Source organism: Babylonia areolata, chromosome 19, assembly GCF_041734735.1.
Source record: "Babylonia areolata isolate BAREFJ2019XMU chromosome 19, ASM4173473v1, whole genome shotgun sequence".
NCBI classification, from domain to species: Eukaryota; Metazoa; Mollusca; class Gastropoda; order Neogastropoda; family Buccinidae; genus Babylonia; species Babylonia areolata.
In genome coordinates, this window is record NC_134894.1 from 16,765,932 (window position 1) to 16,782,772 (window position 16,841).

General features: G+C 43.5%; 1 protein-coding gene across 1 annotated transcript; it reads left to right on the plus strand.

Moving 5' to 3' along the window:
• Positions 1 to 3,644: 3,644 nt before the first annotated feature.
• On the plus strand, positions 3,645 to 16,609 carry LOC143294109 (methyltransferase-like protein 27). Its single transcript, XM_076605541.1, has 6 exons — positions 3,645 to 3,794; positions 7,637 to 7,771; positions 11,924 to 12,059; positions 12,700 to 12,799; positions 14,114 to 14,241; positions 15,780 to 16,609. The coding sequence occupies exons 1-6, from the start codon at positions 3,645 to 3,647 to the stop codon at positions 15,962 to 15,964; spliced, it is 834 nt and encodes a 277-aa protein (XP_076461656.1). The 3' UTR covers positions 15,965 to 16,609.
• The last annotated feature ends 232 nt before the right edge of the window (positions 16,610 to 16,841 follow it).

A 16,841-nucleotide genomic window follows, 5' to 3' on the forward strand; every position in this document is an offset into this window, starting at 1 on the left:
TCTCACATGGGTCAGTCAACACACTCCAGTCAGTACAATCAAAACATCCTCTCAGTTCATCCACACTCTCTGACGTCCAAACTTTCACACTCTTTTTCACAAACGGCTCTGTCTATATCTTTGGTCTGTAAGCTGGGATTAAATGAACAACATCATGATCAGATACACCCACTGGTGCTAGGGGAACAGATTTGTAGGCATTAGGAATGTTCCCATAACATAGATCGATTGTCTTGTCCAGTCGGGTCTGGCAGGTAACATATTGTTTAAAAGAAGGTAAGGCTTTCTTTAAATCACAGTGATTAAAATCTCCAACAATAAAACCGGGGCGTCGGCAGAGATGAGTTGAAGGTCGCGAACAACACCTGCGATCGCCTGTCCTGCAGAAAAATGCGGCCGAACTCAGTGGCAGATATCGAGGCCTCAGTGACACTGATATGAGTTCAAGTTCCAGTGTACACAGTTGCTTTTTCACACACACATTCGCACTGTCACACCACTTCTCGTTGACATACAGGCACACGCCACCACCCATTTTCTTCCCCACTTTCTTGCAGTCTCTGTCCATTCTGTACGGAGTGTTAAAACCATCGATCGCAACACAGTAATTCGACACTTTCTCACTAAACCAGGTTTCGGTAAAACAAAGCACACACGAGTTCCTAAAATCATTTAAAAATCGACAATTTGCTCGTACTTCATCTAAATTACGGTTTCTGCCGTTTGGGTTAAGAGATCTGACATTGGATAAAATCATAGATGGCAGTGGGGGCTTAGTACTATTTTTTCTCAGTCTTCTCTTTCCTCTCTTTCGTGCTTTCTTTCTCTCACCTTCTCTTTCATTCTCTTCATCATCACAAATGAGATCACGAGGAAACAGTTGCTCAGAAAAAGCGGATGGGTCGCGCACTGACCGTAAACTGAGAAGGAAATCCCGGTCATAATGTAAGGCGCCTATACCTCCTCGCTGTCCGCCATTTGAACCACGACATCTTGGACGGTGAGGCGAATCGGACACAACTGGCCTTCCCTTGGTCGAAACTGGTGTTGAGTGGTGGAAAAGGTGGTTGTAGTTGTGGTGGTGGTTGTGGTGCTGTTCGGTGGTGGCGTTCGAGTTAATGCGAATGAGAACACCGTTCACATGTTAATGTGTCCCTAACTGGGTCGTGGCGGGGTATGGTTGTGCAGGGCGTCACACATGAATGATCCGGTTGTTTTTGACTCACTTGTGTAAACAAAGTGAGTCTATGTTTTAACCCGGTGTTCGGTTGTCTGTGTGTGTGTGTGTGTGTGTGTGTGTCTGTGTGTCTGTGTGTCCGTGGTAAACTTTAACATTGACATTTTCTCTGCAACTACTTTGTCAGTTGACACCAAATTTGGCATAAAAATAGGAAAAATCCAGTTCTTTCCAGTCATCTTGTTTAAAACAATATTGCGCTTCTGGGATTGGCACAAAAAAAATAAAGAATGAAGCCTAATTATATGCAAACTGCATTTACTGTTATATTTATATTTTTTGTATTCTCTAAACTTGGCACTTTGATCTGATATTCTGACCCAACAGCTAGAGCAGTCATTATTATCATTTTTTGTTCAAACAGGAACTTCTTTTGCTAAGCATGGAATTTTTATTTATTTTGCAAACGTTTTGGTGCAGATAGTAAAAAGGGGAAATTACTCTGTAATGCTAGTGGAGTTAATTTGCTTTAAACTGATCTTTCTCATCTTAAACATTACATTTTGAAACAAGAGAGGCAAGGCCTTCAAGACTCACTTGATATACATAAAAACTTGGATTTTTTTTTTTAAGTGTATCACAAGTGAGTCTTGAAGGCCTTGCCTCTCTTGTTTCTTCTTCTGTTCACCCCCTCCCCAAAAAAAGGAGACACACAGCTCCATGGTTGCTGATTTTGAATGGTGTGATAACTATGCCCCCCCTCCCCTCCCCCCCACCCCATTTTCCCGTTCCTTTGACAAGTTAAGTTCCCGTTGACTGGAGACTTTATGTCCAAAACTTGTTTAATTATACACCACTAGTGGCATTGGTTCAGTTCAGTCTTCTCCATTACCGAGAACGAAACACGAGTGGCTGTTGCGTTTTGTGGATCAGCGACAACTCACACGTTTTGGTTGGTGACAGTTTATCTTTATTTCTGTTCGGTTTCTGCTTGTTCTGCTTGCAAACGACAAGTGTTTGAAAAGGAGTGTGGGGTTGCATTATGTTCTTGCTGTTTTGTTTGTCACAATAGATTATTTTTCTGTGTGAAAACTGATCTTCTCTGCCTGGGGAGAACGCGTGTCTTTTTTGACCGTGCTGTGCCAGGTGTTTGCTCACTTTCCTCTCTTGCATCTACCTTTTGGTGTCCAGGCTTGTGTGGACAAGATTTGTCATGATGGTGGTCTCCATGTTCACTGGATGGTACCGGACCAGTAGTTGTTGACCGGAGATGGCACTGGGGCAGTAGGTGTTGACTGGAGATGGCACTGGGCCAGTAAGTGTTGAATGGAGATGGCACTGGGCCAGTAAGTGTTGACTGGAGATGGCACTGGGCCAGTAGGTGTTGACTGGATATGGTACTAGGCCAGTAGGTGTTGACTGGAGATGGCATTGGGCCAGTAGTTGTTGACTGGACATGGCACTGGGCTAGTAGGTGTTGACTGGAGATTGTACTGGGCCAGTAGGTGTTGACTGGAGATGGCATTGGGCCAGTAGTTGTCGACTGGACATGGCACTGGGCTAGTAGGTGTTGACTGGAGATTGTACTGGGCCAGTAGTTGTTGACTGGAGATGGCACTGGGCCAGTAGTTGTTGACTGGAGATTGCATTGGACCAGTTGGTGTTGACTGGAGATGGCAATGGGGCAGTATTTGTTGACTGGAGATGGCACTGGGCCAGTAGGTGTTGACTGGAGATGGCACTGGGCCAGTAGGTGTTGACTGGAGATGGCATTGGACCAGTTGGTGTTGACTGGAGATGGCACTGGACCAGTTGGTTTTGACTGGAGATGGCATTGGACCAGTTGGTGTTGACTGGACATGGCACTGGGGCAGTAGCTGTTGACTGGAGATTGCATTGGACCAGTTGGTGTTGACTGGAGATGGCACTGGACCAGTTGGTGTTGACTGGAGATGGCATTGGACCAGTTGGTGTTGACTGGAGATGGCACTGGGCCAGTAGGTGTTGACTGGAGATGGCATTGGACCAGTTGGTGTTGACTGGAGATGGCACTGGGCCAGTAAGTGTTGACTGGAGATGGTACTGGGCCAGTAGTTGTTGACTAGAGATGGCACTGGGCATGTGGCTGTTGACAGGATGTGGTACTGGGCCTGTAGTTGTTGACAGGATGTGGTACTGGGCCTTGTAGTTGGTGTTGACTGGAGATGGTACTGGGCCAGTAGTTGTTGACTAGAGATGGCACTGGGCATGTGGTTGTTGACAGGATGTGGTACTGGGCCTGTAGTTGTTGTTGACTGGAGATGGTACTGGGCCAGTAGTTGTTAATGTGACTGATTTTTTTTCATTTAGTCGGGCAGTCCTGATATGGTTTGTGCAGTCTGCTGAACTATAAGCAACAATGTGTGTGTGTGTGTGTGTGTGTGTGTGTGTGTGTGTGTGTGTGTGTGTGTGTGCAGAATCCATCAAGATGAACTCAACCACTCACAGCGTGCTGTCTGAAGGAGAGGGGCAGGTGATGAAGGAGGCACAGGAAGTCATCAACACCTACCTCCAGCCTGGTATTGGTGCCCAACGCTCCGTCAAGGCCTATGACGACACCAGCGAAAAATTTGACCAGGTGTGTGGAGGGTGTGTGGACGGTATTGTGGAGTGATGGCCTAGAGGTAACGCGTTCGCCTAGGAAGCGAGAGAATCTGAGCGCGCTGGCTCGATTCACGTCTCAGCCGCCGATATTTTCTCCCCCTCCGCTAGACTTTGAGTGATGGTCTGGACGCTAGTCATTCGGATGAGACGATAAACCGAGGTCCCGTGTGCAGCACGCACTTAGCGCACGTAAAAGAACCCACGGCAACAAAAGGGTTGTTCCTGGCAAAATTCTGAAGAAAAATCCACTTCGATAGGAAAAACAAGTAAAACTACACGCAGGAAAAAATGCAAAAAAAAAAAGGGCGGCGCTGTATTATAGCGACGCGCTCTCCCTGGGGAGAGCAGCCCGAATTTCACACAGGGAAATCTGTTGTGATCAAAAGAAATACAAATACAAATGTACGTATTGCCGTCAACGACAATCCATGCAGGGGCGACAATACATGCCATAACAGGGCGGTGGGAGAGACGGGGAGAGGAGGTGTGTGTGGGGGCGGGGGGGGGGGGAAGGCTGGGGGGGGGGGTCTGATTTCCTCTGCTGTCAACTGACTTCGCAAAACAGGTTTAGGGCCACTGCATTTTTTTTTTTTTCAGTTCGTTCAGTTCATTATTTTCAGTTTTGAATTTCTTTTTAATGTCCACACCAGAAACATTGCAGGATAGTATTACATACACAAGTACATTTAGGAAAAAAGACAACAAAATATCAACAACTGAAAAAAAACACATAGTGAATGAGGGGGGGAAGGGGTGGGAATGAGAGAGAGAGACCTATCATTTAAATTCATTTTCCCTTCTTTACCTTTTTTTTCTATGGAGTGAAGAATAAAAATGGTGTGTCCTATGGTTATATATATCCAAACATATAAACAACACTGGAAATGTTAGAAGAACATTCCCATAGACTACATCATTGATATATAACTTTGACATGGGTAATAAGGGATAATGTCACACTACAAAAACATACGCAAAGAGAAAAATGAAAAATGAATAAATAGATATAATAAAGTAAAAAACGATAACGATGAATATCACCTACATCGTGTCTAAAAGTACACATACTCGAACTCATACAAGAGGATGTCAATATCTAACTGAACATGTATCTGATCTAAGCCAAGCATATTGCTGTATTTGGTGGAATCGCAAAGATAAGCATGTATTCTTCACTTTTATTTTTTCTTCTTTTTTTCCAATGAAATTGATTCAATAAACGCTTTGTAATGGTGCCATTTAAAGGTAAAAATCTCTGTACAGCATGTTTGTTTTTGCAATGTATTCTTCAGTTTGGTATCTCGTTTTTAAATATTTTCTAAAAACTGAAAACAGAGGATAAGTATTTTCAACTGAGGGCCACTGCATTGAACTGCTATGTTTTCAAACATTGTTTTAAGAAACAAACTGGAGATGGTGGTCACATCTAATTTAAGCAGGCTGCGTTTGGTCTGGTACTGGCCTGTTAATGACTACAATGACGACTGTTTCAGGTACACGCACCACGATCAGCTAGAATATTGAGTCTGTAAACTTGTTACATTGATGTTCCGGCTTATAATGTACATTTTATATCATGGGGTGTAAACGATCGGGTTTTTTTTATTGTCATTATTGTACAAACTGGCTGTTCATGTGCAAGATATCAGCTCTGGTTTATGACACGTGCTGACTTGCATTAACTGCATACATCGCTTTTTGACAGGGATTCACCATCATTTCATTTAGTTCCCCGTAAACCCCGTGTATATAATTATGTCTCTTTATGAAGTATAGACACACGGTGGTGTGTGCACACGATTTGAGGTAAGTGTGTTCCACACGATTTGACGTCACCAGGGACAGCTGTGACCTGGTTAGTGTGTTGCACACGATTTGACGTCACCAGGGACAGCTGTGACCTGGTTAGTGTGTTGCACACGATTTGACGTCACCAGGGACAGCTGTGACCTGGTTAGTGTGTTGCACACGATTTGACGTCACCAGGGACAGCTGTGACCTGGTTAGTGTGTTGCACACGATTTGACGTCACCAGGGACAGCTGTGACCTGGTTAGTGTGTTGCACACGATTTGACGTCACCAGGGACAGCTGTGACCTGGTTAGTGTGTTGCACACGATTTGACGTCACCAGGGACAGTTGTGACCTGGTTAATGTGTTGCACACGATTTGACGTCACCAGGGACAGCTGTGACCTAGTTAGTGTGTTGTACACGATTTGACGTCACCAGGGACAGTTGTGACCTGGTTAGTGTGTTGCACACGATTTGACGTCACTAGGGACAGTTGTGACCTGGTTAGTGTGTTGTACACGATTTGACGTCACCAGGGACAGTTGTGACCTGGTTAGTGTGTTGCACACGATTTGACGTTACCAGGGACAGTTGTGACCTGGTAAGTGTGATTTCCTCTGCTGTCTGTCTATCTAACTGCAAGATTATCTTTTCACCACCCGTTTATCTGCTCTCAGCTCTTTTTTTCTTTCTTTTATGAATGATGAAATCTCTTGGCAATCTCTCTCTCTCTCTCTCTCTCTCTCTCTCTCTCTCTCTCTCTCTCTCTCTCTCACTTTTGTTCTACAGGTTAAGTTAGTACGTATTTTACATTTTGTTGGGGCTGAGTGATCATATTGTGTACTTTTGACCTCTTTCTAGAGGCCGGAGGCCTGGAGATTAAAGTTTTGTTCTTGTTCTCTCTCTCTCTCTCTCTCTCTGTGTGTGTGTCTCTCTGGTTGCGACCTTGCGCGAGAGTGAGCGTGCGTGAAGGAATTTGTTTCTGTCTGAAAGCGTGCGTGCGCGTCGGTGATTATTGTTCAAATGACCATGCAAATTTCTTGAGGTGTTCACAAGAATGCGTGTTGTTTCTTGCCCCCTTGTCTGAAGGGCGTTGCAACGCTGAATGGACATTAAAATCCTTATCTTGTCTTGTCTTGTCTTATCGTGTCTTGTCTCTCTCTCTCTCTCTCTCTCTCTCTCTCTCTCTCTCTCTCTCTGCCTGTGCCTCTGCATGTCTGCTCTGTCTCTGTGTGTGGCTGTGTGGCTGTCTCTCTCCCCCCCCCCTCTCCTCCCTATCTCTGTGTCTCTCCCTGCCCTGTATGTGTGTGTGTGTGTGGGTGGGTGTGTGTGTGTGTGTGTGTGCTTAGTTTGTGTGTGTGTGTGTGTGTGTGTGTGTGTGTGTGTGTGTGTCTCTGTGAGTTTGGTTTGTGTGTATGTGTCTGTCTGCCTATGTGTGCGTCTCTGTCTATCTGTGTATTTGATTTCCTGTTCAAAGCCAGCATGTATCCTTCCATAAGCAAGTGTTTAGGTGTACGCAACTAGTTGTATGCAAAACATTTGGTTTATGCTTAAAAGATATCTGACTGTTTACATTTAGGCATATTCGTGCATGCACAAGTGCGTGCCTGTATATATATATATATATATATATATATATATATATATATATATATATATATATATATATATATATATATATATATATATAAAGAGAGAGAGAGAGAGATGTGTGTGTGTGTTGTTGTTGTTGTTGTTTTTAGTGCAATCAGTGACCAGACAGAGAGAGAGAGAGGAGTCGAACACCGGGTTATTTTTACTCAGACTCACTTTCAATGAAACTGAATCACAATAACTAATTTGTGACTGAACCACTTTCATTGTTAGTTTTGACTTTCACTTGTCCTTTCTTTCTTCCTTCCTTCTTTCTTTCTTTCTTTCGTTCTGATCCGCGTGTCACCATTTTTTTTGTCTTTTTCTTTCTTTCTTTCTTTCTCTTTTTCTTTCTTTCTTTCATTCATTCTGATAGCATCACCGTTTTCAGTACGTGGCCTCCTATGACTACACGGGTCCCCAGAAGATGGCCCAGACGATGAGCAGTCTGTATCCTGAACAGAGTCAGAGGGAGAGTGTTCGGATCTTGGATGTGGCCGCTGGCACAGGTCTAGTCGGGGTTGAGGTGAGTTTTGTCTGTCTGTCTGTCTGTCTGTCTGTCTGTCTGTCTCTCTCTCTCTCTCTTACTCTGTGTGTGTGTGCGGTTGTGTGTGTGTGTGTTGTGTGTGTGTGTGTGTGTGTTGTTGTTGTTGTTGTTGTTGCTGTTTTCAGTGCAATCAATGACCAGCGCTTAGAGCTTGGTCTCCGACCGAAGATAGGCGCTATATAAGTATCCATATCAATCGATCAAAAAAATAATATAAAATAAAAAGGTTTGAGAGAATGGAAACAAAAAAAAGTATTAAAAAGTGACAAAACGACAACAACAATAACAACTAAAAAAAGAAAAGAAAAAAAAACACCTAGTCATTACTGGAAGCCAAGGTTGCATGCGATTTGTAAGGAACCAAAACGAAGAGAGTGTTATTAATTAATTTTGCAATATCAAAACTGACAACACAATCTAATAGGGGGTGAAACCACATCAACAATCTGCTGTTTCTGTCTCTTCTCCCTACCCTGACCCCAGTTTCCATGTCGCTGCTTATGTTCTTGTTGATGGTGGTGAGCTGTCATTTCTGTTACCGCTGTACTGTTTGTTGTTGTTGTTGTTGTTGACGGTAGTGGTGGTGATGGTAGTGGTGGTGGTGAGTTGTTATTTCTATTACCGCTATTTGGTGTTGTTGTTGTTGTTGTTGACGGTAGTGGTGGTGATAGTAGTGGTGGTGATGGTAGTGGTGGTGGTGAGTTGTTATTTCTATTACCGCTTTTTGTTGTTGTTGTTGTTGTTGTTGTAGTTGTTGATGATGGTAGTGGTGGTGGTGAGTTGTTATTTCTATTACCGCTTTTTGTTGTTGTTGTTGTTGTTGTAGTTGTTGTTGTTGACGGTAGTGGTGGTGATGGTAGTGGTGGTGGTGAGTTGTTATTTCTATTACCGCTGTTTGTTTTTGTTGTTGTTGTTGTTGTTGTTGATGGTAATGGTGGTTGTGGTGGTGAGTTGTTATTTGTATTACCGCTGTTTGTTGTTATTGTTGATGGTAGTGTGGTGGTGGTTGTGGTGGTGGTGGTTGTGGTGGTGGTGGTTGTGGTGGTGGTGGTTGTGGTGGTTGTGAGTTGTTATTTCTATTACCGCTGTTTGTTGTTGTTTTTGTTGTTGTTGTTGTTGGTGGTGGTGGTGGTGGTGGGTTGTTACTTCTATTACCGCTGTTTATTATTGTTGTTGTTGACGGTAGTGGTGGTGATGGAGAGTTGTTATTTCTATTACCGCTGTTTGTTGTTGTTAATGGTAGTGGTGGTGATGGAGAGTTGTTATTTCTATTACCGCTGTTTGTTGTTGTTGTTGTTGTTGTTGACGGTAGTGGTGGTGGTGGTTGTAGTGGTGGTGGTGAGTTGTTATTTCTGTTACCGCTGTACTGTTTGTTGTTGTTGTTGTTGACGGTAGTGGTGGTGATGGTAGTGGTGGTGCTGAGTTGTTATTTCTATTACCGCTCTTTGGTGTTGTTGTTGTTGTTGTTGTTGTTGTTGATGGTAGTGGTGGTGGTGGTGGTGAGTTGTTACTTCTATTACCGCTGTTTATTATTGTTGTTGTTGACGGTAGTGGTGGTGGTGGTGAGTTGTTATTTCTATTACCGCTGTTTGTTGTTGTTTTTGTTGTTGTTGTTGTTGATGGTAATGGTGGTTGTGGTGGTGAGTTGTTATTTCTATTACCGCTGTTTGTTGTTGTTGTTGTTGACGGTAGTGGTGGTGATAGTAGTGGTGGTGATGGTAGTGGTGGTGGTGAGTTGTTATTTCTATTACCGCTATTTGTTGTTGTTGTTGTTGGTAGTGGTGGTGGTGGTGGTGGTGGTGGTGAGTTGTTATTTCTATTACCGCTTTTTGTTGTTGTTGTTGTTGTTGTAGTTGTTGTTGTTGACGGTAGTGGTGGTGATGGTAGTGGTGGTGGTGAGTTGTTATTTCTATTACCGCTGTTTGTTTTTGTTGTTGTTGTTGTTGTTGATGGTAATGGTGGTTGTGGTGGTGAGTTGTTATTTGTATTACCGCTGTTTGTTGTTATTGTTGATGGTAGTGTGGTGGTGGTTGTGGTGGTGGTGGTTGTGGTGGTGGTGGTTGTGGTGGTGGTGGTTGTGGTGGTTGTGAGTTGTTATTTCTATTACCGCTGTTTGTTGTTGTTTTTGTTGTTGTTGTTGGTAGTGGTGGTGGTGGTGGTGGTGAGTTGTTATTTCTATTACCGCTATTTGTTGTTGTTGTTGTTCGTAGTGGTGGTGGTGGTGAGTTGTTACTTCTATTACCGCTGTTTATTATTGTTGTTGTTGACGGTAGTGGTGGTGATGGTGAGTTGTTATTTCTATTACCGCTGTTTGTTGTTGTTGTTGTTGTTGACGGTAGTGGTGGTGGTGGTTGTAGTGGTGGTGGTGAGTTGTTATTTCTGTTACCGCTGTACTGTTTGTTGTTGTTGTTGTTGTTGACGGTAGTGGTGGTGATGGTAGTGGTGGTGGTGAGTTGTTATTTCTATTACCGCTCTTTGGTGTTGTTGTTGTTGTTGTTGTTGATGGTAGTGGTGGTGGTGGTGGTGAGTTGTTATTTCTATTACCGCTGTTTATTATTGTTGTTGTTGACGGTAGTGGTGGTGATGGTGAGTTGTTATTTCTATTACCGCTGTTTGTTGCTGTTGTTGTTGTTGTTGACGGTAGTGGTGGTGGTGGTTGTAGTGGTGGTGGTGAGTTGTTATTTCTGTTACCGCTGTACTGTTTGTTGTTGTTGTTGTTGACGGTAGTGGTGGTGATGGTAGTGGTGGTGGTGAGTTGTTATTTCTATTACCGCTCTTTGGTGTTGTTGTTGTTGACGGTAGTGGTGGTGGTTGTGAGTTGTTATTTCTGTTACCGCTGTTTGTTGTTGTTGTTGTTGTTGTTGCTCTTGTTGTGGGTGGTATTCGTGGTGTTGGTGGTGATGGTGGTAGTGGTGGTGGTGAGTTGTTATTTCTATTCCCACTGTTTGTTGTTGTTGTTGATGATAATGTTGGGTTATTTCTGTTTCTGTTGTTTCTGAAGCCGTTTTGCTGCTGTTGCTGCTGTTGGGTTGATGTTGCCATGGTTATTGCTGCTGTTTTGTTGTTGTTGTTGTTGTTTGGGTGTGGGTTTTTTTTTTGTTGTTTTTTTTTTGTTTTTTTGTGTGTGTGGGTTTTTTTTGGTGTTGTCGTTGTTAATTTGTCATTGCCATTCTTGCTTGTGTGTTATCGTTGCTGTTGCTGCTGTTGGGTTGATGTTGCCATGGTTATTGCTGCTGTTTTGTTGTTGTTGGTTGTTGTTATTTGGTTGGGGTTTTTTTTTGGTGTTGTCGTTGTTAATTTGTCATTGCCATTCTTGCTTGTGTGTTATTATTGCTATTGCTACTGTTTCTGTTCTCATTGGTATTGATGTAGCTGCAGTCGACAGATCAATTGTGTAAATGCTGCTGTCAGCTGCAGAAGCTGCAGTCAGCAGATGGACAGTGTGTACTCTGCTAACAAATGCAAAGACTGCAGTCAACAGATGAACAGTGTGTATTCTGCTAACAAATGCAAAGACTGCAGTCAACAGATGAACAGTGTGTATTCTGCTAACAAATGCAAAGACTGCAGTCAACAGATGAATAGTGTGTATTCTGCTAACAAATGCAAAGACTGCATTCAGCAGATGAATAGTGTGTATTCTGCTAACAAATGCAAAGGCTGCAGTCAACAGATGAACAGTGTGTATTCTGCTAATAAATGCAAAGACTGCAGTCAACAGATGAGTAGTTTGTACTCTGCTAACAAATGCAAAGGCTGCAGTCAACAGATGAGTAGTTTGTACTCTGCTAACAAATGCAAATACTGCATTCAACAGATGAACAGTGTGTATTCTGCTAATAAATGCAAAGACTGCAGTCAACAGATGAGTAGTTTGTACTCTGCTAACAAATGCAAAGACTGCAGTCAACAGATGGACAGTGTGTATTCTGCTAACAAATGCAAAGACTGCAGTCAACAGATGAACAGTGTGTACTCTGCTAACAAATGCAAATACTGCAGTCAACAGATGAGCAGTGTGTATTCTACTAATAAATGCAAAGACTGCATTCAACAGATGAGTAGTTTGTACTCTGCTAACAAATGCAAAGGCTGCAGTCAACAGATGAACAGTGTGTGTTCTGCTGACAGATGCACAAAGTGGGGTTCCGGAACATGGACGCCCTGGACCCCAGTCAGGGCATGCTGAACGTGGCCTCCAGGAGAGACATCTACCAGCGACTCTTCACAGAGTACATCGATGACAAGGAACTGCCCATCGATGAGAGTGAGTAGGACTGACTGACTGACCTACTGAGCGAAAGGGTGGCTGATCGTTCAGTGAGTGTTCCAAATATTAAGCATCCAATTAAACAATCACTAGAAACGTGCCCGCTGACGAGGAGGAAGAGCAATCTTGTTTAATGTCTCGCATAGTGGTGTGTACATTGATTTTTTTTGTTTTTTGTTTTGGAGGGGGGGCGTGTGGGGGGGGGGGGTTAAAGTATGGATTTTCACATTACAATGAGATACATAGATACGCAAGGTAGGGGTGAAGAGGGAAGTTGTACGGTTGAGTTGTTGGAAGCAGTGTCGATGGAGGCTGAAGAGTTGGACTGGTTTCGACTGCCACTACTTCTACTGCTCCTGCTGCTGCTGCTGTTGCTGCTGCTGCTGGTACTACTACTATATTATTATTACGACTATTACGACGACTACTACTACTACTACTACTACTACTCCTAAAGACATTCATATAAAATGCGCTAAATCGTTTACAGAAAGGAAATTCTTTGGGCAAACCTCGTGATCCCTATGTCTATGTTACCCCGATTTTTCTTTCACCCAAGTCTATATTCCCCCAGGTCTTTGTACTCTTAGGTCTACGTTCCCCCAAATTTGCGTTTTCTGGGTCTTTGTCTCCGCAGGTCTTTGTTCTCCCAGTTCTACATTCCCCCAGATCTGTGTTCCCTTAGGTCTAGGACCACTGCTGGTCACTATTGACCACAACACAAAAGTGCTCAGATTGTGTTACTGTGTCACATCTGTGCATTATTGTGTCTTGGCAGGTGTTTGACAATTTCCTGACCACTACTGACCACTGCTGACCACTATCAGAGTTCGTACCACTTTGTGTCGTGTGTGCAGTTTTGGGACGTCTTGGCAGCTATTGACAACCATAGACCATTGCTGACTATGACTGATCTTACCACTGTCGAACAGTATTCAGAATGTAGCATTTAACTTAGACCTGGGGGGGCATAGACATGCTCCCACGTTATACAGCGCTAAAGTGTGTGCAGCGACAATCAAATCGTTTTCACTCTAGTCTTTCACGGTCATGCATTGCTCTTACTAGCGAGGATGACAGACAAAACTTTTTTTTTAATGTAACTAGATAAGCTAGACTGGAAAGAGGGAAGAAGGAAGACAAAATACAGATTCATGTAAACAGAAACCTAGCCACATTGTAGATTGAAATGAGGGGGGAGCTAATCTGGAAAGAGATAGGCTTTAAGCCAGACTTGAACGAGCTGAGGGGTTAGACGAAGCGAAAGAGGGAACTCATTCCAAGGGACTTCCGGAGTAATGGCGACATTGGCATGCTGGTTGATAGAATCTGTAAGCCGTCCGGTTAATGAAGGGACCACTAGCAAAGCTGCTGTTAATTGAAGACAGACAGTTCGATTGACTAACTGACTTACTGATTGACTGATTGATGGTTTGAAGAGCATTCGTTAGTTTAACGACGCCTTTATACTTGATTAAAAGTTACAAAGTCCATCAGGTCAAGTTGAGGGGGTGGGGGAGTAACAATTACGGTCTGTGAGTAACCGGAACTCATAGACACTCGATTCCAAGTCGGGCGCATTACGTATTATGAATCGCTTCCATATGGACGGTTGGGCTGGACACACCCTGCGTAGAGGACAGGCCCACATTCCATGCCACGCCTTAGACTGGAACCTTCAGGGGAAGCGGAAGAGGGGACGACTAGTCACCACCTGGAGAAGAACTCTACAGGCAGAACTCAAGTCCACCAATATGACCTGGGGTGATGCCAAGAGAACAGCCCAAGACAGAGTGAGATGGAGATCTGCAGTGCGGGCCCTGTGTTCCGACTGGAACGAAGAGGATTACGTCAAGTAAGTCAGGTACATATGGACAGACCATGGGCAGCGTTTACTTGTTTTGACACACAAAAAACGGTCCCGTAACGTACGCCTTTCACATGTACAGGAATCTCTTTCAAAGATTAGAACAAAACTCAGTTACATGAAAGCGCTTGAAACGCAGTAGGTAAATCTGGTACGTTGCCTGAGTTGCTGGTGCCGATGACAGTGCTGTTGGTCAGGATGGTTGTGATGTGATTCCAGATTCCTACCATTCCATGGTCATCTGCGGCGGTATGGGGGAGAACCACATTCCTTGCTCTGCTCTTCACGAAATGATTCGTCTTGTTAAATCAGGTACAGTCAGGGAACTTGCCTCTCTTCTTTCGTTAGATGTGTGTGTATGTGTGTGTGTGTGTGTGTGTGTGTGTGTGTGTGTGTGTGTGTGTGTGTGTGTGTGTGTGTGTGTGTGTGTGTGTGTGAACCCAGGTACAGTCAGGGAACTTTTCTTTCTTCTTCATTAGATGTGTGTGTGTGTGTGTGTGTGTGTGTGTTTGTGTTTGTGTGTGTGTGTGTGTGTGTGTGTGTGTGTGTGTGTGTGTGTGTGTGCGTGCTTGCGTGCGTGCTTGCGTGCGTTTCTGTCTGTCTGTATCTGTGTGTGTATGTGTGGGAGAGAGAGAGAGAGGAGACAGGAGGGCAAAAGTGATTCAGAGACATTGAATTTGATAATGGCCAGTCAGTTCCCCTGAAAGCAAAACACAAAATGGTTTCATGAGAACGATACTAACATCCGAGATGCCCTGTCAGCAAAAGGCAATGCACGCTCAGCGTGACCAGGGGAGAAATGAGGGGAATGTTACGTGTAGTAACCAGCACAGGTTAGCACGAGCAATGCTCGGAGTCACTCCACGTTTGTTCACCTGAGATCACCATTCATCCAGGACTCAGAAACGCTTGCTCCAACTCTTCTTTTGAAAGGAAGAACTCACACGCGGTTGCATATTACATCCACCAATATCGAAACAAAGACAGCGGGGGTTCTTGGGACAGCCACTATAGCATATCCTGACAAGTTCTGTAAAGATGCCGACACACATCAGCGTCAACAGACTGACACAGCGACTCCTTGATGGCCCTGTCTGTGAGGGTCAATACACACGTGAAACTGTGGACACGGGACAGCTTCAAGAAAGTGCAGGGAACAGCGCCAAAATCTGGGCCCTCGATCTGTGGATCTGACCAAGGCTTTCGACACCATGAGCGCAAGTTGCCTGTGGTGATTCCTGGGACATCTGAGTTGTTCAAGCAAATTTGTTTCCATTTTGGAGATAATTCGGCAAATTTAATGCAGACGAAATCAGAACTGGCTCCATTACAGACCCCTTCTCCTTCTCCAGTGGGGTGAAGCAGGGCTGCACTTTGGCACATACAGTGTTCAACATAGTGATAGCTGCAATGGTCTGCGAAGCTTCTTCTTTGTTAGTTACTTAACTAGTCATTTATTTATTATTATTGTTATTATCATTATTATTATCATCATCATTATGCATACTATTTCATTTTTTTTTCTCCTCATTGCCTGCCTAAGCACGTTGGGTTATGCTGCTGGTCAAGCATCTGCTTTGCAGATGTGGTGTAGCGAAAATGGATTTGTCCGCTGTGACGCCTCCTTTGAACAACTGAACTTAACCCAACTGATCTTATTTGGAATTGAGTGTACATATTTTGATTTTTGGATTTTTGTTTGGTTGGTTGGTTGTTGTTTTTTGTTTGTTTGTTTGTTTGCTTGTTTGTTTTTTTGTTTTATTGCTTCTGTTGTTTTTGATAGTTTGTGTTTTATTTGATCTGTTTTGACTGACAATGATTTATACCCGATGTTGACGTGTTGTGTGCAGGCGGGTATATCGTGAACATGACCCGGGTGGAGCACCTGTCCAACTGCTCGGACTACGTGGGCCGCTTGGAGGACCTGATGAAGCAGCTGGAGTCTGACGGCAAGTGGAGGCAGGTGACCAGAACCACCTTCCCCAACTTCCTGAAGGACAAGGATGGGCTGCTGATGGTGCACCAGGTGCTCTAGACAACACAACACAACACAACACCCCGTGCACACACTACAGTGGGCATAGTCCCCGTGGACCCAGTCATCAGAATATTTTGCTGTATATATTTATAGCTAGCCTGTCAAACAGACTCTGCGCGCTTTACTCGACCGTTACTGAGTCATTGCTTACCCCCCAGGGGTAATACAGTTTCGACAGCTCATATAATAACTTCACCAAACATTCATCTTAAGTTCCGGGCAGATAAAAATTTCAAATCTTCTAATTTGTGTGACCCACCTTTTTTCCAACATACCTTATTCAGACGAAGGTTTACAGATGCAAATTTTATATACTTTATGCACTGGAGGTAAAGACATAATGATGTTTAAAATATTGACAATTCCACAAGGACAGAGTGAAGGCAGAACAACATATATTCAAGAACGTATCAATCCCACGTTTACATAGTTTATCTTAATCTTGCATCAAACATGTACAGTTTGCCCATTTTGGCACAGATGTGTTGCGTTTCATAGTTATGCTGACAACACATAATTATCTACTACATGATTATGTCTCTTTGAGATCTTTTAAGAACATGTGTAATGCTGGCTTTTCTTTCTTGATTCTACATTTGTATACACAGAATTCAGTTATCAATAAAACATGTGAGAAACATCCATCAGTTTTTATTTTGTTATGTCCAAAAAGCACCGGCGTATCTATCACAATGTACGCACTTTTCTTTTATTTGTCTTGCAGTTCATGTCCAAAAATGCTGTACATGATTACAATCCCATGGATAATGTAGAATTTTGTCTTTGTTACCCTTGCAGAAATTACATGTGTTATCTGGAATTACTTCCATGTTCATCAAAACAGAATGTTTCACAAGAATATGATAATTAATCT